This window comes from Hippopotamus amphibius, chromosome 14, assembly GCF_030028045.1.
Source record: "Hippopotamus amphibius kiboko isolate mHipAmp2 chromosome 14, mHipAmp2.hap2, whole genome shotgun sequence".
In the NCBI taxonomy this organism is placed as follows: Eukaryota; Metazoa; Chordata; class Mammalia; order Artiodactyla; family Hippopotamidae; genus Hippopotamus; species Hippopotamus amphibius.
Genome location: NC_080199.1, coordinates 69,300,530 through 69,327,008, shown reverse-complemented (window position 1 = coordinate 69,327,008; position 26,479 = coordinate 69,300,530). Strand labels below are relative to the sequence as shown.

The 26,479-nt window shown below is 30.8% G+C and overlaps 1 protein-coding gene across 4 annotated transcripts in view; it reads left to right on the top strand.

The window, feature by feature from the left end:
• Positions 1-26,479, top strand: part of NBEA (neurobeachin) — a 625,442-nt gene that overhangs the window by 210,362 nt on the left and 388,601 nt on the right. For 2 of the 4 annotated variants that reach the window (XM_057707389.1, XM_057707388.1), the window contains exons 23-30: positions 475-692; positions 3,102-3,255; positions 6,899-6,907; positions 9,246-9,426; positions 11,498-11,628; positions 14,747-14,854; positions 18,675-18,843; positions 20,283-20,378. In XM_057707389.1, the coding sequence (XP_057563372.1) occupies positions 475-692; positions 3,102-3,255; positions 6,899-6,907; positions 9,246-9,426; positions 11,498-11,628; positions 14,747-14,854; positions 18,675-18,843; positions 20,283-20,378 (1,066 nt within the window). The remainder of the gene's footprint in view (positions 1-474; positions 693-3,101; positions 3,256-6,898; positions 6,908-9,245; positions 9,427-11,497; positions 11,629-14,746; positions 14,855-18,674; positions 18,844-20,282; positions 20,379-26,479) is intronic. The other 2 variants (XM_057707391.1, XM_057707390.1) reach the window with 2 other exon arrangements.

Genomic DNA, 26,479 nt, shown 5'->3' with positions numbered 1-26,479 from the left:
TTTTCTAAATTGAAATATAGTGAGTGAAACAGACTTTGAAGTTAACTTGAATCTGTACAAGTAATATTTCTTTTAATCTTGTGTTTCTAATTACAATTAGGTGATGATGTATATGCAGTATTCTTCACTTTGAGTGTAGGCTAACTTTCATAAGGAAGAAATGTGGTCTAATGCAAAGACTCATAAAGAGAGCTAAAGAGGATCTGGTTTTCAATGTGAACTTTAGTGTTAATCCTAAGTATTAAATTACTGTGCCCAGTTTCTGAAACAGCAAAATAAAAATAATGGTAGTAGCCTTTTCTTCTCAAAAAAGTTCCTATGCAGGGCATCACCAGGTGAATAATAAATGTAAAATATACTAACCTACTAAAGTCATATGCAAAAGCTTTACTCACTTAACTGTACTTACTGTTTCCATTTTGAAATCAGGTATTTATTTTTCACTCTACAAAAGTTCACCTTTTCTGTCTCTAGGCTGTTCAGGGTCGGTCTATTACACAACAAGACAGAGATCTCCGAGTTGATTTAGGATTTCGAGGAATGCCAATGACTGAAGAACAGCGGCGCCAGTTCAGCCCAGGTCCACGCACTACAATGTTTCGTATTCCTGAGTTTAAATGGTCTCCAATGCACCAGCGACTTCTCACCGATTTGCTATTTGCATTAGAAACAGATGTACATGTTTGGAGGAGGTAGAAATATTTCTTTTCTATAAATAAGGCTACTTTCAGTTGAAAAATGAGTATTTTTATATTAGTGACATCAACTGATTAATAAGTGAATATCATTAAAAATCTAACAAATTAAATTATTAAAAATAAACATTGAAAATTTTTATAGAAACATAAATATTTTCATAATGTTTATAAGTCCTGGGGTGGCTCAAATTAAAAGCTAACCAAGGATTTAGGCTTAAGACAATTAATAAGCAAATTTTGAAATGTGGCATTGCCAGGTTATTATAAAAAAGAGATTTAACCAAATAAAGGTTCAGTATTGGTTTAAATAAATTTCTACATTTTTTTTATTTTTTCCTGTTAAAATTAATACCATACACTATATTTATTCTTGGTAATAAGATTTTAACACATAGTGCTAAAATTTAAAATTACCTTATAACATCTGTTTTTAGAGCTTATACCATTTAAGTGGTAAGCGAATATCATTTCAAATATAATCATTTAATAATTTTTTTAAAAAGTTCAATTTTATTTGTTCAGTTTAAATAAATTGAATAAATGTTAAGAAAGAAAAGTTACATAAATTTTTAAAATTACCTCATCTCACTTTCAGTTTAATTTTCTGATAGCAAATATACAACAGATTAATCAGTTATGAGAGTGTCATGTGTTCATGCAGGTAAATTTGGAAGTTGATGGCTGTCCGTAACAATGCCCCTCCATCAGTGACTTAACCAGTCAGTGGCACAATATTCTCAGGACTCAAGTGGGTTTCTCTGCTTCTCCTAGTTATCCTTCTAAGATTCAGGGTGGCTGCTTCAGCTCCCAGAATCAATTCAACATATGAAACTTACCCCAACTAGAAGGCAGAACTCTTCTTTTCTTTCATCCCCTACTTCCTTCCTCTCCTTCTTTCTCTCTCTCTCCCTCTCCTCTGTCTCCTCTTTCTTCTTCTCTTCTTCCCCACATTCTCCTCCTCCAACCCCTCACCCCCTCCTCCTCCTCCTCCTTCTTTTCTTCTTCTTTTTCTCCCTCTCCTTCTCCTCCTCCCCTTCCCCCGCCTCCTCCTCCTCCTTTTCTGAAAGAATCCCCTCAAGAAATTCCCTTCTTATGTCTCATGTGTCAGTAGGATCGTATGCTCTTCTCTAAGTCACTCACCAGCATAAGGGAATGGGATTATAATGATTGGCCTCCATAGAGTAATACTGGTTATAAACCTAGTAGCTGTAGTGAAGCCCGTCCTTCCTGTACCTGACGTAGCTCAATAATAGAACACAGTCTAATTGTGTTAGCAGGGAGTAAGGAATAACTATCGTGGAAGCAATCAGTGTCTGCCATATAAAGTTTTTAGTTCTGATTTTATTTGGTCAGTTTGTCCTTAGTCTACTTATGTGATAGAAACAATGGTCTTTCCATTGCTAATGTTATATGCTAAGTTACCTAGGGATGGTAAATAAGGAGACTGGAATAGCGTGAAATACATTACTGTTAACATGAGTATCAATGTATGGAGAGATATAGTGAAGTTTACTAATTGCAATATTAGTAACCCCCAAGTGAATGATGCTCAGCTTTCCTTCCCTTAATAGTGTGTGTCTCACTGTGTATTCTTTCATGGATTCTCATAAAATTGCCCAGACAGAATTTTATGTAATTTAAAAAATTTAAAAGATAGATAGTGCTTTAATTTTTAGGACAAGAGAAAACATCCTGGGATCTAAGATATAAATGATGATATTTTGCAGTTCTAAAAAGGTGAGAATCATTGACTTAAATTTGATCATGGAGTAATCTTTTTTCCTGGTAGAGAATAGTTCATATTCTTGACTGATGCCAAACTAAAGCAGTGCATTTCTCTGAGAATCTATATTCAATGTTTTGTATGGCGGAGCTGCACTGCTGACCTTTGAGGTCTTTTTTTTCCTTTTTTTATTCAGTAAGTACTTGAATTTGACTCATTTATACTCCCCTATCATGTCACTTCTGTGACTAGCAGTATACATTTTCAGTACCGCTGGTAAACGCCGGAGCTGCGGTTCAGTGCTAAGACAAATTGTCAGGTAACTATCCACTTGTTCTGCCTTTCAGTATCAAACAACCAGCCTTGGCAAAAATAAATTTTTTTAGCCAAATTCATTGACCTAGTCATATGTCTTTGAGTCAAGTTAATACACTCTATTTTTTAAACAGAAACAAAATAATAAATTAATATACTTGGACACACACAGAATCCATAGCAAAATGAATGCTGTTTTTGCTAATATGACATTTCAATTGTAAATTATTTTCTTTTCTAATAACTCCATTTTAAATTTGCCTAGCTCATATTTTTCACTTTAAAAATGGCATTATAAATAAAATCTAAACTCATTCTTCAACCAAAGAAATGTTCATTTCTGTTTTGTTTTTTTGCTATTTTAGCCATTCCACAAAGTCTGTAATGGATTTTGTCAATAGCAATGAAAATATTATTTTTGTACATAACACAATTCACCTCATTTCCCAAATGGTAGACAACATCATCATTGCTTGTGGAGGAATTTTACCTTTGCTGTCTGCTGCTACATCACCAACTGTAAGTACTTTGCCTCCATCTAGTGGTGATGTTTTATAATTACATTACTAGAGTGTACTGTACTACAACCATCTATAACTATAAACATGGATTTTAATAAGACTTTTTCACCTAAGGAAATTTTTTAACCATATAATTTAAATTTATATATATTTATATTCTCACCTCTTTTAATTGTCAGTGTTGGTTTCCAGCTGTGTGTATTTATGAAAATATTTCTCTCGTAATTCTGATGAATATGCAGTAGGAAGAGCCATAACCATAAATGATTTAGCTTTATTTTATATATATTGTTTGTCTCTTCAAATCTACATTATAATAAACTGTTAAAATCCTTGTTATGTAAATTTTGAAGTTCTAAATGCAAGTACATGTTTCTTATATGGTAATTAGAGTTATGAACCTAAATTAGAAAAATTCATCTTTAGATATTGTCTTATGAATTGCTTGAAATATTATTTTCAAACTTAATATTATTTTAAACTATATATAGGAGTTTTATATTTCTGTTCTCTGATATTTAATCTTGAAGCCAGTAATTTGCTTCAAAAAGAGAATCAAATGAATGAATTCTTAGAGTGTTTCTTATTTAAAACTTAGGTACCTCAGAAAGAAAAAGTATAAATGACAACATTTTTTTCTGCACCTGAAAAATTTCATAATTCTTAAAACTTCAAAAAACTTCATGTTAGTCACATGGCATATTTTAGAGTTTTCATCTGACATGATTTCCTGGTTCAACATTTATTTTTAAAAATATAGATTTTCTCTAAGAAGACATTGAAATGTATTAATATAAGTTTGAAAGGCATTTAATGTTATTTATATATCATTTAAAATATAATACATAAACAAAATAACTATATTTTAGTTGTCATTTAAAAAAATATCTCTGATTCATATTTAAAAAAAAACAAACCCCATAGCTAATTGCTGAGATGGGAAAGAATATAGAACTTTGCTTCTCATATTAACTGTGTTCTTGCTACCATATTGGAAATTCACCCATAAGCCCAAACTATACCCTTTTTCCAGAGAGAAATTTGTTGTTTTATTAAGATGTCTTTTACCTGATGAGGCAATGTTTCCAAATTGATCTCTGGCTTTATTTCATCATTAACAAGCTTTCTCTACATAAATCTTTTTCTCGCTGTCTGTTTGCCATCACCCCCGAAGCAGCACTGAAACTTAAATATTAGCAACAAAAGAATATATCCTCAGCACCCTCCCCCTCACAGGCACATATACTTGTATTTCATCCATGAATTTATTCAGGAGTCTCCAAAGGCAAAAAGGCTAATTCAAGAGGGAATGCAGCAGAGCAGGTCCTAATTAGGGCCTTCATGAAATTAGCAGCTGACCAGGGAAATGGAATCAGGAAGAAAAATAGCTGATGGTGTGTGAAGAGTGCAGGTATCCTGTGAGATTAACATACCATCCCTTCTCTTTAATCTCTGATTTCCTCTCGTGATTTACACCAAATTCTGGTAAATTGAGAATTGCATGTGATGTTAAGAATACATTCTGATATTGAAGCAGGAAGAAGTTCTGTTTTGTTTTGTTTTTTCTCTCTTCCATACATTAAAGGCTGACAATGTTTCATCGTGGCATTTTTCTTTATCATATAAATTTTTTATGTCTTATAAATTATCATTTGTTGTTAGGAAATTTTAAAAGGTTATATTGAAATTTACTTTAAAATATAATATTGTTTTAAAATTTTCTGTAGAACAAAAATGATCTTTATGTAAAATTAGCAGTAGTAATGAAAATTTGTATATTTGAAATATTCACATAATTAGTCTTCCAGATTTTAAAACTAGAAGATCTCTATCAAAATAGAGAAAATAATTGTCAATAAACATTATGATCTAAATAATATGTCACTACCCCAATTTGCTTATTTTTTTATTTTATAATGAATGTACAATAAAGATACCGACATTTTGAGGTTTGACTCCCAAAATTCTTACCTGTGCAGTTTTGACCTCTGTAGTTTGGCATTTGAAACGGTACTTGTTTCTTAGACTGTTCTCAACAGACTTTGGAATTCATTCAATTGTAGAAACTTTTCTTCATTGTCTTTGTCTCTGTATTTCTGTTATTTTAGTCCATTAACTGATTGTACCTATTCCTGGTACAACATAGTAATTTTACATTATTTGAATAAATTGCTTCCTAATAGTGAAGACCTCTTCTCCCACTTCCTACTGGGAGAAAACATGGTTGGTGTCAACTGTTGAGTAATGTTTTCTATTACTTGATTATATAATATTCTTGCTAAAAATTGTAATGTAGTAGAGGGGAAAAGTTAGGAAGGAGAAGGTTGAATAAAGAAAGAAATTAGAACTGAAGATATGGAGCTTTTTAACTTAGATTTAAAAAAATATTTTATTGGAGTATGCTTGATTTACAATGTTGTGTTACTTTCTTTGACTTAGATTTAAAATATGAAAAGCCAAAAGAAAATTTTGGATGGAATAAGTGAAAAAGGAAACATTGGCAATATGCAGATTACTAAAGGGAAATATTGTCATGTAGATGCGTTTAGAATTTTAATCCTAGATATATGAAGAGAGAGAGAAACTTTTGAAACTAATGTTTAAGTGATCTCTAATTTTGTTTAGGTTTGTGGAGTTTTTCAAAATATTCATATATTATATACACATATGTAATTACGGAATAAATATGAGTAATGATGGTATGTAGTGGTTGGCAAACATTCTGTGTGTGGATCATATAGTAGATATCTTCAGTTTTGTGGGCTATATGGTACCTGTCTAACTACTCAAATCTGCTGTTGTTTGCAAAAACAGCCATGTATCATAACACAGAGGATTAGGTGTGGGTGTGTTTCAATAAAACTTTATTTATATTTGACTTGTGGGTCCCAGTTTGCTGACCACTGACTTACAGCACCATTTTTGCATAAAATACAAATGTCATAGTATAGTATCTTAGTATAAAACTTCATTATTTATTTTTGACCATTAAAAATTCAATAGTTAGAGCTTAAGATAAATTCATTTTTTCCTATTAAATAAGAGCTTTCATTTGACTTAATGAACATTTATTAAAGTTTATTTTTAACATAATTTCACTGGATGTTGTGGTCATTATATTTTATTAGAAGATATGTAACATGTTCTATAGGAAGGGTTCCAGATATTTTAGGAAACAAAGTAGCATGATTCTTTAATGAAAATTCTGGAAGGTTGGTATAGTTTATTTTCCTAAGTCATTTCTGCTTCACTGGTAGTGAGCTAGGGCTTTTAAAGAGATGTTATATTAGTTTAGTTATTAAAATGTTTCCTTGGTCATCTTCTAGGAAAAGATATTTAGTTTGTAAAATAGAGTATGCATCACTTCTAATATATGAACTATATTTACATATATATTATTTGGGCAGTTTCTCTAATGAAAAAAATAAATAGAAGCCTATTTGATATTTAATCTTAATCATGTGTAATTTATAAAATGAACAGCTATTCTGAGAATTTTTGCTTTTAATAAAATAATCAAATATAATTTTAAATATATTATTTTGTGTTTCAATTTTACATTGTATTTTTATTTAATTTTAATAATTTCCTTTTCTTGTACTTTTTTGGTCTGTTGTCTGTTTTGTCTAATGCATGTCCAGGGTTCTAAGGTTAGTATTACTTCAGTAATTTTCAGGTTTTCAGTTTTAAATTTTATTTTTGCTTATTTATGAAATTTTTGACTTGGTTATATTTTGAGTTTCCATACCATCTTTAACATTAGGCATATCTTTGGTATATTTAAAAGATTCATTAGAATTGTTTTCTCAATGCACTGATGAATTACTATTTTATTATTCACACTAATCTTTAGACTAAACTATCATAATATAATGAAAACAATAATACCTCAGTCACATATACAATCAAATTTTTACTGTTCCAAAGAAAGGAAATTGGTTGGAATATATGTTAAGATTTAATAATAATCATATGTGGGTGATCTTTCTTTTTAAACTTATGTTATGATGTTTATGCAACATTTCATCATATTTATAAATTACTTTTATATAGAATTAATAATAATTTCCTTTTAGGTTATTGGTTGTGTTAAGAATGCTTTTTATTTTAAAATTTTATTTTGTTTTATCAAAGATAACAGTTTGGCAAATTTCATGGATGACTAATAATTCAGTTTAAAATTTCTGTTCATAATTTACTCATTTAAAAGTGAAAACATTTTGAAGCTTAAGCCTTGTAGACTCCAAAAGACTTCAAAATAAGATCATTAACTAATAAAATGAGAATTCTCATAATTTTAGTTATTCAAAATGATGAATTTCTTTGAGAATGCATGTATAGATATCCTAAAATTCTAATATTTTGAAAAGTTTTCAGAATACTTAATAGGCCTAAGCAATGGCCGGATCTTCCATTCCATTATAAAACACATATTGATAACCGATATTTTAAAAGGAGGTTTTATATGAAATTAATTTTTTTCCCTTTTATTATAAACAATTGTGTTGTGGCCACAGATTTTTAATTCATGCTATGAAATGATGCTGTACATCAGTGAAGTGCTAGCAAATAAGGAAACTTTATTTTAAAAAATCCAAGTCATGAATTAATCTTTTCTTTAGGCCACGGATACAGAATTGGCATAATATTATAAATCAGAAACTGAAAAAACTTTTTTAATCTATTTCCAAGCATCTCTTAGAGAGAATGATTTTAACACTACTTTGATGTTGAATAGAAGGGGGAAAGGTTGTTACATTTTATACTCCATTTATAATCGTTTAGTTATATAAGCATTTGCAGTAGCCAGGTATTATTTTTCTTACCCATGTTGTACACAAAAAGTGTTTAACAGGTTGTTTTTTTTAGTCACTGTTTCCCACTGACATTTCCATGTTAATGTGAGTAGAGATATGTCTAGGTAGAATGATAGGTATAAATAATGTCAAATGGAGCATTAAATAGGCGCAGTTACCTGTAATATATACTTACCTATAATATATAGCTGAGTTTATCATTTGGTGAAGAAGTAAGGTTAATCCATATGGCTAGTGTGCCCATTTTCAGAAAAGTTAAACAGTAGTACTTTTTTATTTATAAAGCATTCCTTACTTTTAATGTTTTTGAGGCACTGAGAAAATGAGGTCTAGTCGTAATGAACTAAAATAATTAAAATGTTATGTAATGCACAATGAAAAATAAGAAATGTTGCTACTGCTTACAAAACACAGAGTTATACATCTTACAAAACAGAATAATTTGTACCATTCCCTTTCAAAGCAGGAAATTATATTTTACCATAGACAGTAGTTTAGTGAAAGTACTGTTTTACCAGTCTAGAATGCTACTGATTCTTCTTATTGCTAGTGTCACGAATTAATATCGGTAGAGGAATTAATGATGTTGAATATTTTTACCCTAGATTTTTATCGTACATACAAGATACCTAGTGGTTTTACTTTATTCTAAGATGGATAAGAAATTGTCATACATTCTAATTTGACAGTTATCTCCTTTTGATGTCAAATGAAAGTGCCACATATCTTTCCTATTACTCATCATACATTTATAGGAAAGGAAAATTAGCGTATATATTTTTATAAATGAGAATGAGGATTTTAGGAAAGAAATATGAGTTTTGTTAACTAATAAAACAGAACAAAACTAGTATAAATATATACATGTAATTATTTCTAAATATCTTCATGAAACGATCTTAAGTTTGGAGTGTAGTTTTTACAAGTAGTGATGTTTAAATCTAACATTGATTTTAAAAACAGATTTTTCCTTTATTTAAAGATAATTCATAGGTCAACTAATTAAACTTGATAACTGGCTCTTGTGATATATGCAATTAATTTATGATTTATAACATTTTGTTTATAAAATATACTAAATATACTAAACTACTGTAAAGCTGCAGTATGTATGTACATGTATTATATTTCCAAATTTTAAACAAGATTCAAATCTTCTACTTTTTTAAAGACGGAATTGGAAAATATTGAAGTGACACAAGGCATGTCAGCTGAAACAGCAGTAACTTTCCTCAGCCGGTTGATGGCTATGGTTGATGTACTTGTATTTGCCAGCTCTCTAAATTTTAGTGAGATTGAAGCTGAAAAAAATATGTCTTCGGGAGGTTTAATGCGACAGTGCCTAAGGCTAGGTAAGTCTGTTAAGAATAGCAGTGCATGTTAAATAATTACCTACAGATTATTTTTTGATACTCTGTGATACATAAAGTATTAATGACACAATTTGATGATTATGTAATATAGAGATTACTTTGTAATTCTTCAGAATTACTAAATTAAAAAATTATAGTGTGTTCACGTTGGAGAGTTCATGTAATTGATCTTTAATGGATTCTAATTTGAAATAAGTGAAATATATTTTGAGTTGTTTCAAAATCAGTAGGATGATAACCTTTTTCATTAATGTGATTTTAATGTAAATTCATTTATAAATACTTTTTCTTGGTAAACTAATACAGAAGGTAGTTGTCATGGGCCCACAAATGAATCAGAAAACCAATGACATAGTTTTATGTACATAATGCTAAAGGATAAAATTGACTATGCCAATCTGACTGTTTCTCAGAATGAACAGTTAACATTAATAAACATTACTATACCTATGATTTTTTGCCGCTGTGTTACAAATAAGGTTTAGTCCTGAAAACTTTTGGTAAATGTTGACCAGCTTCTTAGGCAGGAATCATTCTTACATCTCTTATCTCTTTTAAAGGGAAAATTTATTTTTACTATTTAGTCTTTACAGGAGAACAGACAACTACTGTTTTCAGACCAAAATGGCTACTGTTTTCCTACTTGCCTTAGAATGTGAACAGGGAGGATATGAGAAAATAAGGCATTTGATAGGGAGGACATTCTTGACGTGTATTCTTTTACCCATAATTTTAAAACTTACGTTAAAATATATATATGTTACATAGCTAGATAGATAGCTTCAGGGTAGAAGTTGTTTCTCATCCAAGGAAGGAATAAGAACTTGATTAAAGAATGGTGGAATAAGCATACTTTTTAATGTTGTTTTGTATTTTTGTGTTTTCCTGAGAGGAGTCATTTCATGTCCATTATACGAGAGAGACTGACCACATGGAGATTTCTCTGTCAACCAAGAGGCGTGGGATAATTTACTGTGGCCATCATGGACATTTCCATTGAGGTTTAACAGTAGCTTACAGATTGAACTTTGTGAGAAAGAGAAATATTGTTTTAAGTGCCTGAATATCTTGAAAACAGCATTTATTTGGTTATTCTGAATTTTTATTTCTGAATATATTCCAAAGCTTTACTGCTGATTTCATTTTTATCCTGATAATTCTTAGCAGATTTCTTTTTTTATCATCCACAGGAAAGTTTTATAAGTGAATAATAGTGAAGCAAACAATTATATATCAATATGTGCTGCTTACTGTTCTAAACACTTTTCATATATTGATCCACCTAATCCTCACAACAATCCTCTAAGGAAGTTACTGTGTTTATGCTCATTTTACACATAAGGAGACTGAGGCACAGATAGGTTAAGCAGCTGGCCCAACATCACACAGCCCATAACTGGCAGAGCCAGGATTCAAACTTGGGTGGCCTGATTCCAAACTCTGTACTGTTTATTACTATGCTTTACTGCTTCTTAAAATAAGTAAGTAAATAGAAAGTATGTACTTATTGAACGCTTGTTGACAAAAGTGACTTTCCCACCATGAAAATAGGTAGATATTGGGACTTGTGAGACTTGACTATACAAATGTAGCCCATTATTGCCTGAAATGAGGAGCTGTGCTCTATATAGTCTCCAAGATAGTCAAATTTAGGGCAGAAGAATTATTATTTTAAAAAATCATCAAATATGAGTAAGTTTTAAAAAAAATGTAATCGATCCATAAATTTCAGAATTTTGAATGATGGAAGGGGATAGAGTAAGGGAGGATATATTGGGAGCTTCAGAGACCCTAGTAGTATTCTGTTTCTTCAGCTGGTTGGTAGTTTATGGGTAATTTGTTTTTATTTTTTAACTACATGAATGTTTTATGTGTACTTTTCATTACAGCATTTCCTAATTCAAAAAAAATTTTATTGATCTGGTTGATTTTAAGGATAATAATGAGATGGAGAAAGTGGAAAGAAAGAAAAAATAGAACCAAGCAGCTTTTTAAAACATGTCAAACTCAACAATTTATATTAATAATATGCTTCCATTTTTTAAAATAGTTTGCTGTGTTGCTGTGAGAAACTGTTTAGAATGTCGGCAGAGACAGAGAGACAGGGGGAACAAATCTTCCCATGGAAGTAGTAAACCTCAAGAAGCTCCCCAAGGTGTGACTGCCACAGCAGCTTCCAAGGTAATTAAACATTTTCTATGTTAAATATAATTTACTTAAATTTTTTTTTAAATTCATGAGAACAAAGTGTCATGGGGTCGCTTGATAATCAGACAGCTGGAGGCTCCAGTGCTGGCTTCTCTTCTTCAGAATTGCATTATGAAGATTACTTAACCTCTCTGAGACTGGTAATTTTTGGTTACTAAATGATGGTACTAATAATTTCTACCTCATAGAGTTCTTATAGGGATTATATCAGTTCACAGCACTGAGAAGTTCTTAATTATTACTGTTTTTAATAATTGCATATATTTTCACAGAGTTCAGTGTATGAATAATGCACTTTTTAAATGGATATGCTTTGGGGGATAGAATTCCATGATATTTAACAAAAATATATTGAATGCCCATGAAATGAACGAATGGCATATAGTATTTCGGAAGCCAACAGTGATTCTCATTCTAAATTAGCTCTATTCATTGTACGTTTAACTGACCTTTTGCATCACTTCCAAAGTTTCGGTAACGTGACTTTTAGGTCCTGCATGCTTGACTGTTGCTTACTTCAGCTACAACTTGGAATCCCTTACCCTTGTTTTGACTATTTAATTTAATTTATTTATTATTATTTTATTTTAGTCACAGTGTAGACTTCATCTACTTCATCAGAAGACTTTTTTTAACCTTTAGACTTTCACATAGATTCCCTTTTCTTGAAGTGTCCATCCTTATTTTTCACGCCAGTGACTCTGTACCACTCTTGGCTTTAGCTTAAGTTCAAGTCTCTGAGGAAAATGTTATCTAATACCTTCACTGCCAACCCAGTCAAGGGGAGGTTCCTCTGTTATTTTCATAAAACCCGATATGTCTCTTATTACTCACAGTACTTGTAACTAAATGTTTGATATTGAAACAGTGAAGGCTCAGTAAGTGAAGGTATGAAGTAAAAGTTTAATTCATTTAAAAAGTTCTATGGCTTCAGACTTTTACAGCTTTCAGGCAGAACAACCACACATTTAGCATTTCTGTATTATAATCTCTTTTTCACTACTGTTAGAGACACAGTCCTAAAATAATTAAACCATATATTATTTTAATGCTGAGAAGTCTCCACAAAGCTCTCCATTACTTAGAAAATTAAATATAAACACATTAGCAGTCATATTTTATGTTATTTGTGTAGGTGCAGGAGACTGTACATTACTTGAGGGCATGTTCGTGTCTCATACATTTTTATAATTACAGAGTGTGTATAGCACTGTGAGTACTTTATCCAAAGAGCACAAACTATAGAATCAAACAGTTCTGAGTTTGTATCCTGGCTCTACCACTTACTGGTTTTGTGAACCAGGACAAATTCCTTAGTCTCTTGTGCTTCAGTTTTCCAGTCTTTAAAATGGATGTATATCTTAATTTATAAGGTGTTTGTATGAATTAAATAAAAAGCAGTAATGTGTTAAAATATTTAGTAATTCCAGAAATGCAGTGAACATTCAGTTAATACTAATTCCCTTTCTCACTCTAGGAGTTAGCCATTCATTATATATATCATGAAATGAATAAATAAGTTAATATTTTTGAGCTTAGATCTTAAAGGTGCCTGTACTTAATTCAGTAGACAATAGGAAACTTTTCAAGCCTGTCAAGCCAAGTAGTACACTGATTGTAGAGTATGGACAGAAAAACTCAGTGAGAGGGAATTCATAGTAATTTAATTGAGCTAGTCAGTGTCTCTCTAGCAAGAACCATGGCATTGAAAAATGGATTATAAATGATGGATATAGAAATATTAGGGGAAACGTTGACTTGGTAAGAAAAAAACATTTTGGAGCAGAGACTCAATGGAGAGATGTTTTTTTCTTCCCTGTTTTTATACATTTTTAATGTGGCACTTGAGTAAGTAAAAAGTTTTGTGTGTTACTACCCTGAGTGGACTTGCATTAGCCACATGTTTTCATTGGGCCTCATTTTTTTGTACTTTCTGAAAAGGAGCAATAATACAAGCTTTTCCTATAAGAATGTGTCAAATTACGTTATGGACATAGAAGTACTTTGTAAACTGTAAAATAGTATATAAATTAAAATATATATAAAATTTTCATCTGTGCTGTAAATAGTATATTATTTCTTTAATCATCCTCTGATAAAGATTATTAGCCTATTATTTAGATATTAAAGCTGAGGTTCAGAGAGGTTAGGTATCTCACCTAAGGTTATATGGCTGGTAAGTTTTAGAATTGTAATGGAAGCCAAATAACTGTCAACCTTCAAATACCATACTCTTTTCACTGTTCTGTGCTGCAGACATCTTAATTGAAGAGTGAAATAGCATAACTGAAGTTCATAGAGAAATAGAAGGAGGCCTATTTATTATTAATTAGGGTAACAAGTTACTTTATGTGCAAGAACTGTATTTGGTACTTCACATATATTATCTAATTTAATCCACACAATTCTTAACACATTTTGTTAAGTGCAAAAGTAGTAGGTTGGGTTTCAGGGATTTTGGCTGTTTAACAAGTTTGCTATGTGACATTACCTAAAATTTGTGGATTTTTGTCTTCAGCTATGAGGATTTTGGTGTTAATGATCTTCAATGCCTTTTAGCTTTAGTATTAAGGCCACGACTAAAATTTTTTTTGCTTACCTCTTCTTTTTGTAAATCATGAAATGCTTTCACATATGAAATCTCATGTAATAATGTAACATAATAATCTCATACATTATAAAAGCATGATGGATAAATGAACCCAATGACTTAAAGAGACTGATTAACTAGAGGTAGGGAATGTGAGGCTCAGAAAAATTTACTAACAAGCTTGATGTCACATGGCAGAGATTTGAGCCCAGAGTATAAGATAGTCTTTTTTATACTGTAATCTTCTAGCCTTTCTTTGTCTATAGCGGTAGCTATGCTGATAAAGAACAAGAACACTACTAAGCGAAACCATGACTAAAGTAGAGGAGAGCAGAAAAAGCACCTTGTAATAGCATATTTTTATCAATAAATGTTGTTCATTGAAAAGAGGAGGTAAAGAATGTGGCCAGTTTAATGACTAAATTACAAATGTTAGAAGTTATACTGGTGCTATATAAGTTCTATATTATACCGTTTTTTAACAATTCTCTTTTTTTTAAGACTCCACTAGAGAATGTTCCAGGTAACCTTTCTCCGATTAAGGATCCCGATAGACTTCTTCAGGATGTTGATATCAATCGCCTTCGTGCCGTTGTCTTTCGGGATGTGGTGAGTTATGCCTGCTTGATTTCCCAGAAAAAAGCTTTCCACTGTCATTTGTGTAAAATAATTTAAATTTTATAAGAAAGATGCATATTAAAACTAAATGTCCTAGTGTCAGGGATTGTAGGTTATAACATACTTCTGTTTGGAAAATGGTTTAGTTTAGCTTTCTCTGAAAGCTTATTGATATGTTATTTTTTTATGATGTGAAATTTTTATTTAATTTGTATGTATACTAAGAATAGGGATAATTTCAAAAATTATAACTGACTTTATCTTGAATCACCTACTCCTATCTTTTAGTATTCTTTGTTCCATCTCTAGGTACTGAATATTTTGTTACTATCAATGTTCCTTGTATTATGGATGAAAGGGATTAATTCATTAAGGTGTTCTTGACAGTTACTTTTGGGGGGCAGTTGCTTTTGAGAGAACAGTCTGCATTTAAAAATATAGATATCAATGGGAATTTGAGTTAGAAATGTTGCTTAGTAAAGCTTTTTGAAAAGATAGCTTAAGGAAACAGTTTCATGGAATCCTCCAATTATATGACCACTTATTCAAAGTAAGTAAAAATAAGATCAGCCTTTCCACAGATTGTGTAGAAACATACACAGCATTTCACAGCAGAGTCAATATTGACAGTATTCCTTAGTATAGTTGCTATGTACCAGCCATTTTGGATTCTGTTTTTCTTATTTTAATTTATGATTTATGAAACATAGAAGGAAGTTTGTTTTAAATTTATATTTAATAGTAAATTGGATAGACTACTTTGTACTTGAGAAAGTGGTTAAAATATATTTAAGTCATCCAGCATAATACTGCATGGTAGAAATATGTGATAGAAAAATTCTCACTCTCTGTAATATATATCAGTGTTTATAAATCACTAAGAAGATTACAACTAATACCAACAGAAAAATAGACAGTGGATATAAAATATGAAAATAAGGTAACAAACATATGATTTAAAAGTCAGTATAACCAGTAGTCAAAGAAATGCAAATTTAAAACAAGAGGGAGATATTTTTACCATTAAATGAACTAAAAATTTTAAATGATAGTACCTGTCATTACAAGGGTACATTGAAACATGCTCTATGATTTATCACTAGTAGGAGTAGAAATTGGATAAACTTTTTGAATAGCTTTTTACCAACATGTGTTAAAACTCTTAAAAATATTAATGCCTGTGACCCATTGGTTCTACTTAAGCTATTTAAGCTCATGTGTTCATCAGAGGTACTTTCAGGAAATTTGGAAACATTATAAATATCCAACATAGAGCTTAATAAATAATAGTGTATTCATCTAGCAAGGAACTTTGCAGCTATTAAAATCATATTTTTGAGAGAAACATTGACGTAAAATGCTCATGATATATTTTAAGGGACAGTAGCACTATGCAAAAGTACTTACACTACACAAATATTACATTTGTATGCCAAGTGTACATACATGCACATGTTCACCTTTATTTTTAAAAAAATAAGTCTATAAAAAAGTACCCATGTGCTACCAGTGATTATCTCTAGGTAAACAGTTTTTATTTTGTACTTTTTTTGTATTTTCAAATTTGCTACAGTAAATCTGTATTGCTTCTGTAGTTAATAAAAAATAAAGGAATTTTTAAAAATAGGATATGAAACACATAGTAGTATAAGAACCATGATGTAAGAAACTCCATAATCTGGACTCAAATCTGGACTTGAGAAAAAATTACTTACTAACAGTTTAACCATTTAGAAATGGGAATTATTCACCCTGAAAAAAATGTGTTGTGGAAAGAATGCTTTTTTAAATGAAAGATGATTTAAACATGGAGCATGTCTTCACCTCCAAGAGACCCATTCATACCTAACAGCGTTAAGTGTGACATTACATTTAAATTGTTAGTAAATTCTGCATCAGGTGATGATGGTGGATTATGATAATTTTTCTAATATCTATAGATGTTTTGTAACTATATTGGATAACCCAACAGTGGTGCTTATTAGCTTTCTTCCTGAAGGAAGGGAATTAGTGTTCCCAGGTGTACCTTCCAAACATCATTGAGGTAACAAAATTTGTGTTCATTGAGTTTGTACTGTGTATCCAGGCACTTAATATATATTATCCTCAGCTTTCAGTAAAAAGTTAAGAAAAAGCTAAGACTCAGAAACATTAAGATCACACAGCTAGTGTGAGGTATAGTTAAAATCCCAAGGTAAATCTTTCCAAAGCATTGTCTTTTTTACCACCATATTTCATAAATTCTAAGGCACACTTTTTTTCCACTTTAAATAATCTCCAAAATTTGGAAGTATTTTACAGTTGCTATATTTTAGAGTCAATTGTAGATATTATAGTAAGATTTCTACTTGACTTTCAAAGTTTTTATGAATCAATAGTCATTTTTAGTTGCCTTAATTTTAAAAAACAAATGAGATAAAAAATTAGGTCTTTAAGGAAAAGTAATATACATAAAAGCTGTTACCCACAGAGTATGAAATACTAAATTCATAATATTTCAGAACAAATTTACTTTATTTTGGTCATTTTCTCTATTACCTGTACTAATTCTGTTTCACAGTATTGAATCATCAGTAAATATTTCTCATTTACTTTTTTTTCTGACAAATGTACATAAATTTTGAGTCTTGTTCATATTGTGCTTAAATGAAGGAATAAATGTAAAGTGCCTCTTTATGGAGTTATTAGACTTTAATGCATGTTTGTTTTCCTCATTTCCATGTTATCTATGGGCCACAATAATTACTTGTAGTTTTGGTTTGAAGTATTACTTTTACCTAGCTTAGAAAAAAGGCTTAATTACCATCTATCTATGATTCCTTAGATATAGCCTAATCTTGAAATAGTATTAGAGATCATTTCAATTTGCCTTTTAAACAATTTTTCCCCTATACTGTGATTATCTAGGCTTTTTGGATAGAGCTCTCAAGGTTATATGCAGCTCTTTATATTTTTGCAAAGCATACTTATTATACAGTTATCTTCTCTACTAGACAGCAATCTGCTTGTTTAAAACTGTTATTTCTTTCTCCTACTTGGTCAACCTTTTTCAGATCTTTTATCACTTTGCTGCTCTCCTCTGGAAAAACTTCATTTTGTCATTGAGCTTTTGAAATTGGGAGCATCAAATATTGGCTCCTAATTCTGCAATTTCCAGAGCAGAATAGTGGGACTGTTACTTCTTTTTATCTGTTTAGGTGTCAAACATTGCATTAGCTTTTTCTTAAGCTGTCATATCACACGTCTAGCTCATATTGAGCTTGTATAAAATTCATGCTTTATGCTCCCCCATTTTTATATCTCCTCTATTTTACTCATAGTGTTTCCTGCTCAGGTAGTGATATGTTAGAATTGTATATTTATTCCAACTGTAATTTTATTCTGTTATTTTTTTCAGTTGTAATATTTGAATCTCTTGATTTTTTTTATCCAGACATTAAATTATTCTTTACAGGCTTGTGCTATCTGCATATCTTACAGATATGCATTCTCTGTTGTTATGGAAGTAATAGATACTAGTGGTGGAGAAGACAAAGAATAAACTTCTGTGGCACATTCAGCAAAATTTTAACATTCTCATTTTTAAAAATTATATTTCAAACTATAAATCAGATATATATTTCTGGATTTTTTATCTGTACTTAGGTAATACTTATTAAATAGCAGTATATACTTACCGGGTTTTAGTAAAAAAGTTAAATGTCATATTTTTGCCTCCATAAAGGAAATGAAGCAGGAATAGTTTCTCGTACTCTAAGCACTTATGCTTTAAACTCTCTGAGGGTCAAAACCGCCTTTGCATTTTACGCAGGATGATAGCAAGCAGGCGCAGTTCCTAGCTCTAGCGGTTGTTTACTTCATCTCGGTCCTGATGGTTTCCAAGTATCGTGACATTTTAGAACCCCAGCGAGAGACTGCAAGAACTGGAAGCCAACCAGGTAGAAACATCAGACAAGAAATAAATTCACCAACAAGTACAGGTACTTAATATTTGTCTAATTATTTGAATTTTCATCATCATTTATCTCCTTTTTATTTCATTTTTACATCTAGATTTAAACTGGTTCTGTTTATAATCACCTCAGGTATTTATAAGTAGGTGATATATAAATGCCAATTTAATATTCTTTAAGTTCACAGGTGTGTAGAATGATATTTCCTATATTTCATTTTATCAGAGTTTGGTTTTAATTTTTCTATTTATTAATAAAATCATTAATACTACTATTTAATATGCAAATAAGTCATATATTTTAAGTGTATTATTTTTAACCTTTATAAACATATGAAAGTATGAGGTCCTAATACAGTAGTTCAAGACCAACAATAAGCAAAAATATAAATCTTTATACCCAAGTTCAAAGACAGCATCTCTCTTTCTTTCACTCTCTCTTTCCCTCTCTCTTTTTCTTCCTTCTTTCCTTCCTTCCTTCCTTCTTTCTCTTTCTAATTATTTCAGTATCGGAATATTCTGTCAGAGATTTATAATAGACAAACATACATTCTAAACTTTATACCAAAGTTGCTTCAACTAAAATCAAAGACTTAGACAGCAATGAACCATTTTGGGTCATGTTGTCTTTCTCACCTATAGAATATGCTCATATTGTAGGAGTTCATGCATTATCAGCTTTATCTGCTCTGCTTGGAAATTTTAAACACATTTTCTGGCAACTAATATTTTAATACCATGGGGCAGTTTTATCAATTGCATTTTCTGCCAGGTATTTACATCAAGGTTGTTTCTCTGTTGTTTGCAGTGTAACCCTAGTAACCCAGTGGTTATTTCATGTACCACTGGATTAATTTGTAATAGAAATTATCTTTCCTAAATAAATGCATATGATATATAAATTAAATGAATATTTTTAAAAGAGAGTAGAAATTAGTGGTCAAATCTCTGCATTTTGTTTTCCATAATCATATCATATCTCATTTACTTTTTATTGCTGTTGTGAAAATACAGATTATATTTAACTATAATTCTTTGCTGTTGCATGCTGTAATTTTAGTCCATAAACAATTCTTCAAATTAGATGTTATCCTACCATTCCAGTTTATGTCTTTTGACCATTTAAAACCCTGAGACTCTGTATGTTAATCAACTCTTTCTTCATTTTTAATGCATGCATAATAGTCATGTATGTATAAAGCAAGTAATATTTTAGTGAACCTTCCAATTCTGATTTTCTTGTGTGTTTGTACGTCTCTGTATATGTTGCTAAAATTACTCTACTTAATGAGCATATTATTTCCTTTCTCTTAATACATAACTTCTTTCCTTCCTCCAGAGATGCGGTCTTTATTGCTAGTACTGTTTGCATGTTGCAGTGGTATAGAATTGTCTTGGATCTTCAGTGGACCATGTTGCAGGTTGTTACATGCTGGCTCAAATTTGATTCCATGATTTTCTCCACAGTTGTGGTCATACCATCTATCCCTCATCCAAGTCTGAACCATGGATTCCTTGCCAAGTTAATTCCTGAGCAGAGCTTTGCCCACTCATTTTACAAAGGTAATATTGACCTCATCTCCAGACCTGTTTGGGTATTCTTAAATTTCATGAATTGTTATACAATAACCACCCATAATGTAATTGTTTATAAACAATTATACACCTCAGGTTTCATGGAGATATAATATTATATTATAATACTATAATAATAATAGTTGTATTTATACCTGGCTATTGAGAGCAAAATGTAGTTTTTATATTTGTATTCCATTATATTTCTTTAAGTATCATCTGCAAATTGTCCGCCTAATTATATGTGTAATAATATGCACAGTGGTGGCATTCACTAGAGATTGCAGAAGAGTCACACCTTATTAGTGGGACTAAATAGCCCTAAAATGAAGGCTAAAGTAGAATGACAAGGAAAAAGTTTTAAAACAAGCCTTGAAAGTGTCAAACTGATCTATAATTATTTAACTTGCTGTCCGAACAAAATTCCAACTCTTTTTAAAGGAATACAGAAAATTCTTCACCAAACAATGTAAAATTCAATAGTAAGCATCCAATAAAAAATTACTTATCTGCAAAGAAGCAAGAAAATATGATGCATAAGCAGGAGGAAAAAGTCAGTCAGTAGAAACAGATTCAGAAAGAATAGATATAGCAGAATTGTCAGATAAAGGCATTCAAACAGCTGTTATAAGTTTGTTCAAGATGTTTTTCAAGCTAAGTGAAAAAGTGAATGTAATGTGGAGAAAAATGGAAGATTTTTTAAAAAGAACCAATTAGAAGTTTTAGAGATGAAAAATAAAATAGCCAAAATGATGTCTCTGGGTAAGGTTAACATGAGATTAGTCTCTGTAGAACAAAAATGAGCCCACCTGTTCTCCGCCCCCCCACCCCCACCCACCAGGATTTTCCCATATATACACCTTGCATAATTCCCGGGACAGTGAATATGATGGATTTTACTCTTGTGATTAGGTTATGTTATATATGTTGGCACAGTTGCTTTTAAGAAAAGGTAGCGCTGACCTAATCACATGAGCCCTGTAAAGGCAGAGCGTTTTCTTTGGCTGGTTTAGAGCAGGAAGTGAGAGAGCCTCAAAGGGATCTAACATAAAAGAAGTTCTTCATTGTTGAGATGGAGGTGACCACGCAACAAAGACCTGAGATCACCTTGTGGGAGCTGACAGCACCTCCCTTCAGCAAGAAAGTGGCGGACTTAAGCCTACAAATATCAAGGAACTGAATTCTGCCAATAACTGAAGTAGGTTTGCAGAGGGCCCTGAGCTCCAGATGATACCACCATTCATTGTGCTTCGTGCATTAGCTAATGATATGGAAGATCAACTTACAGAACAAATAAAGCAGCAAAGTATTTCTTATTACAGCTTGAATGCACAGATATTTTTAATAAATGTGCAAACTTTGAACATAATGATGAATAAAGGAAAAATCCTTTTCAGCTTTATTGTTTACAAAGGCATCTAATTCTGAGTTGTATAAACTAAGAAGGATTAGTTGATTAGGTTAGATTAGATTAGATTAGATTAGATTAGATTGGAGGGTTTTCTGAAGTTTGTTTTGTGTAGAAGTGTGTTCCCAAACGTTGACTTGGCCGCAGTGACTGGAATATACTCTGGAGTAGTTAACCAGATTAAGGAGCATGCTTCTGAATATCTATGCACTGCTTTCTTTATCAAGAAAAGTTTACTGTGAAACAATTTTAGCTGAGGTACACAGTGGTCTTATTGGTATAATATTTTGAATTACTTTAAGGCTGATGTGATAAATTTCCTAATCTCCTAATTATGTGATAATATGGAAAGTGATCATAAGTAACCGTTACTGCTGCTGTCATGCAGTGGTTATTGAGAGGAAAAGTTCTGTTGATGATGTTGGAAATACAAAGTCAATTATTAGTGTTTTTACAGGATAAGAAACCAGTTTCATTCCACTCTTTAAAAATTAATAGGACTGGCTTCTTTGTCAGACATAAAATATGTTGAATGAACTCAGTACTTCCAAGCAGGAAAGGATTGCAACATGTATTTTTAGTGGCAGAAAAGATCAAAAGAGAAAAATAAAAGAATCTTGGAAGTACACAGTTTCTATGACTTTTTCATAAGTTAATAATAATTGTTGTTTAATAATATTATTGATTATTTAAGTTATCAATGAAGTATCTCGATCTTTGAGAATGATCTTGATTTCGCTCATCTTGAAAAGTTATATCCTGTCATTTTACGTATTTGATAGAATGTCTTGTATTTTATTTTACGTTAAAAGATTTATATACAAGAAATTCATAGAATTGGAATCTATTTCATTGAAATATAATTTATATTTGATTGTAACTATATGGGATAAATTACTGCAACTGAGTATGGATGAACATTGAGGGTGTATTTTGAAGACAGAGCATTTCTAGTTTCACTTTGGGTAAAAGTGTAAAAGGAGTACATATTCTGAGCTCTGTTTTCATTCAAGCAACGTACCTCTGTGACAAGAATTTCTCCACTCTGCATGTTATTAAAACAAAACAAAAATAGGTTAGCTATATGTTATTCCTGTGAGTAATATTATTGCTGGTTCTAATTGGATCAGATAAGTTAATAAGCAAAAGTTCATCAGTTTATAAACTTTAAATATTTATATTCCCAGTATTTGTTCAAGATGTTTATGTAGGTATTTCTTTTGGGGAATCACTCTTTGCTTAAAATTTTTTGTTTAGTTATGATGTGTTCTGAAAAAAAATTACAAGTATAATAACATTTGTGTAGATTGATCACCAATACCCATACTTTCAGTGAAAAACACAGACCGTTTTTGTAATTATTTTTTCCCAATATTACCTTTGTTCTGATTATATATTTATTGAAATTTAATTTTATGTCTATGAAGTCAAATAATAAAAAGTTTTGTGCTTTTATTTTCTTTTTGGGAAGACTGATCTGGACTACTCTTCAACTCCTTCACGCTTTACTCCCTTTTTTCACCTCATTATTGAGCCTTTTAAAAAATTCTGTACTAGCTTTTTGGCTATTCTCTTCTTTTTAATCTTGGATAGTCCTTCAATTCAAAGTCATAGCCTTTCTTGGAGTTCTGCTGTAGTTCCTTTCCCTTTTTTTTTTGGTGGGTGGGGAGGCTTGAGGGTCTTAGTTCCCTGATCAGGGATTGAACCCTGAGTTTTTTTGCAGCCATGCCCAAGGCAGTGAAAGCGCAGAGTCCTAACCACTGGACCACCAGGGAATTCCCTCCTGTAGTTTGTTTCTTCATTGGACTTCTTGTCTCTAGTCCTTTAGTCTGTTACTGATGATAATTTTTAAAATAACTCTATTATATAAAATAATGTAGTAAAATATAATTTATATTTAATATAAACATTCATATAATAAATATTTTATAATGTGACAAATATAATAAAGTAATTTTTCTTTCTAAAAATTTCTAAGGGATCCTATAGTTTGGGGAACAAAGTTAAAATGTCTTAACTTACAGTGGCAAGACTACTCTCTAGTTCTCACTTAGCTGGATTACTGCAATCATTTGCCAAAGTGGTTTCCTCACCTCTTGTCTTGCTAATCTTTATTCTATTTTTTATAGTTTTGCTGCAGTTTATTTTAAAATATAAATGAGATTATGTCTCTTTTTGACATAAAATTTTCTCATAACATTTAGAGTAAAATATCGCTACCTTCCTAACTTCATCTAATGTGGTTCTTGCGTTTGCTCCCTGTAGTCAAAGTACCTTTTAGTTCTTTAATCATGCCAAGCACTTTCCTGCCTCGTGATTTCTGTATTTCATTTCTACTTTCTGGCTCTCTCTTTCTCCTGTTTTTTGTGTGCCTGGAGAGTACTCATCCTTTTTATTTCCCTTCTTGCACTTATACAATTTATTTATTTGCTTAATTGTTTATTATAATGTGTACTTGAAGAAGGTAATCCCTAACATCTAGCATGGCAATTGGAAGTAAATACAGTAAATATTTGTTAAGTAAATGAGTAAGTGAGAAAGCTAAACAGTTTTTTAAAAAGCTGAATATTTATGGTAGCCATAAAATGTATTTCATTAATAAACATACTAAAAACAAAAGAAATTGTTATTGATAATCTGTCCTAGAAGCTGTAGAAGCTTTACATTAATTATTGCACATTAGGTTTAAAAAGAAGAATGTTAATATTTCGGTGAACTTACAAATAGATACGTTGTATTAGTTTTCCTCTAACAGTTTATTATCAGAGAAAAAAATTATGTACACAGGAAATAAAATAATTAAGATAATTGGTACTGGTGCAAGAAAAGACATACAGAATAAGCCGTCTATAAATAGACTGGGATTTGTATGAGTATTTCATGCATAATAAATATAACTTTTCTAATCAAATAGAAGAGGAAGTATTATTTTGTAAATGGTATTGGGATTACCAAATGGGGTAGCCATTTTAAAAAATTAATTTAAATCCTTATTTCATACATCATGCTAAATAAATTCCACATGTATTAAAATATAAAGCTAAAAAGGAAACTGAATATAATTCAAGAAAATTTAAATTAATATTTATATAAGAAAAGATATTTTAAATCATGACATCAAAGACTGAAGTTGTAAAGATATGATTAAATAAAAAGTTTTATATATCTGCATGTCTTAAAATATTAACAAAATTAAAAGAAAAATGCAAATAGGAAAAAATTTACATTTATGTGAGAAAAGTTAATAGCCTTAATAAAGAGTTCTTACAGGTCAATTATAAGAATATATCACAGTAATGGAAAAATGTTAAAAAATACTGAATAGTTAACAAGAGAAAGGCAGTGTATAGTACAAATAAGGAAAATTTATTTAAAACCTACTAATAATCAAATACATTTATATTAAAACATAATGTACCATAATTTTCAAATCGGGCAAAATTTTGAAGGGTGAGAATGTAAATTTGTGCATTTTACATAGCATAAAAATATCCATAATCTTTGATCTACTAATTTTACTCTTAGAATTGTATATTAAGGAAACAATGAAGGCTATGCCAATAATTTATATGCAGATATTTTTACCACTCAGTTTTTATTTGTTGCATACTTAGAAATAGGGTTAATATTTATTAAATAAATTGTTACATTCATATAACCAAACATGAAGATTTTCAGTTTTGCACATTTGTTATTTTCCCTTGCTTTTGGAGTCATTTTTAATGGGTTCATGTTAATCCATTATATGGGTGCATTATAATTTATTTTACAAGTACTCTACACTGTCATTAACATAATATTTATAGAATTCTTAATGGTTACTGATGTCAAATATATTATTTATTTTTAATTATTTACAGGTGAAAATCATACCCAGTTATTCCTAACAAATATATTTTTTTTAAACTTCAACTCTTTTAATGTCTGTTTTCAGTATTTGTAAAGGTACCAACAAAAGCCTCCCTCCTCTCTTTTTTCTTTCATCTTCTAATTTAATCTTTCTTTCAGTTTACCTTATGATTCATTCATTATATATTTGCTGAATAAATGAATGGTTTCCTATTAATACTAGGTACTGGGAATACATAGTAGTGAGCACAGAGTCCCTATCTTTATGAAGCTAACATTCTGGTTAGGAAGATAGACTTTTAGAAACCACACACTTAAATATATGCAAGATACGTTGTATTCTGAGAAATAAAATTACAGATTATTATGAGAAAGTACAAAAGAAGAAACCTAATTTAATTTGGGGGTTAGGAAAGAAGTGATATTTAAGCTTTGAACCAAAGGATGACTTCAGTTAGTTTGGAAAAAACAATGAGATTAGTAGAAGCACATTTCTGAAAAGGTGGCCATATATTCAGAGAAATTCCTTGGTGTATTTTGGAAATATATGTGAGTGGAACATAAGAATCAAGGGAAAAAGCAACTGTAATCCAATAAAAATTAATTTAAAAAAATCAAGGGCAAGAGAGGCATTCCATGAATTTAGATAGGTAGGCAGGCACCAAATCACGTAGGGCTTGTGAACTGTACTAAGGGTCTGGTTTCTAAATTAAGCAGAGGAGTGTTAAATTTGTGTTCCATTGCTGCCGTAACAAATTACCACAGACTTACTGGCCTAAAACAACACAAATTTATTATTTTACAGTTCTGTATATCAGAAGTCTAACATGGA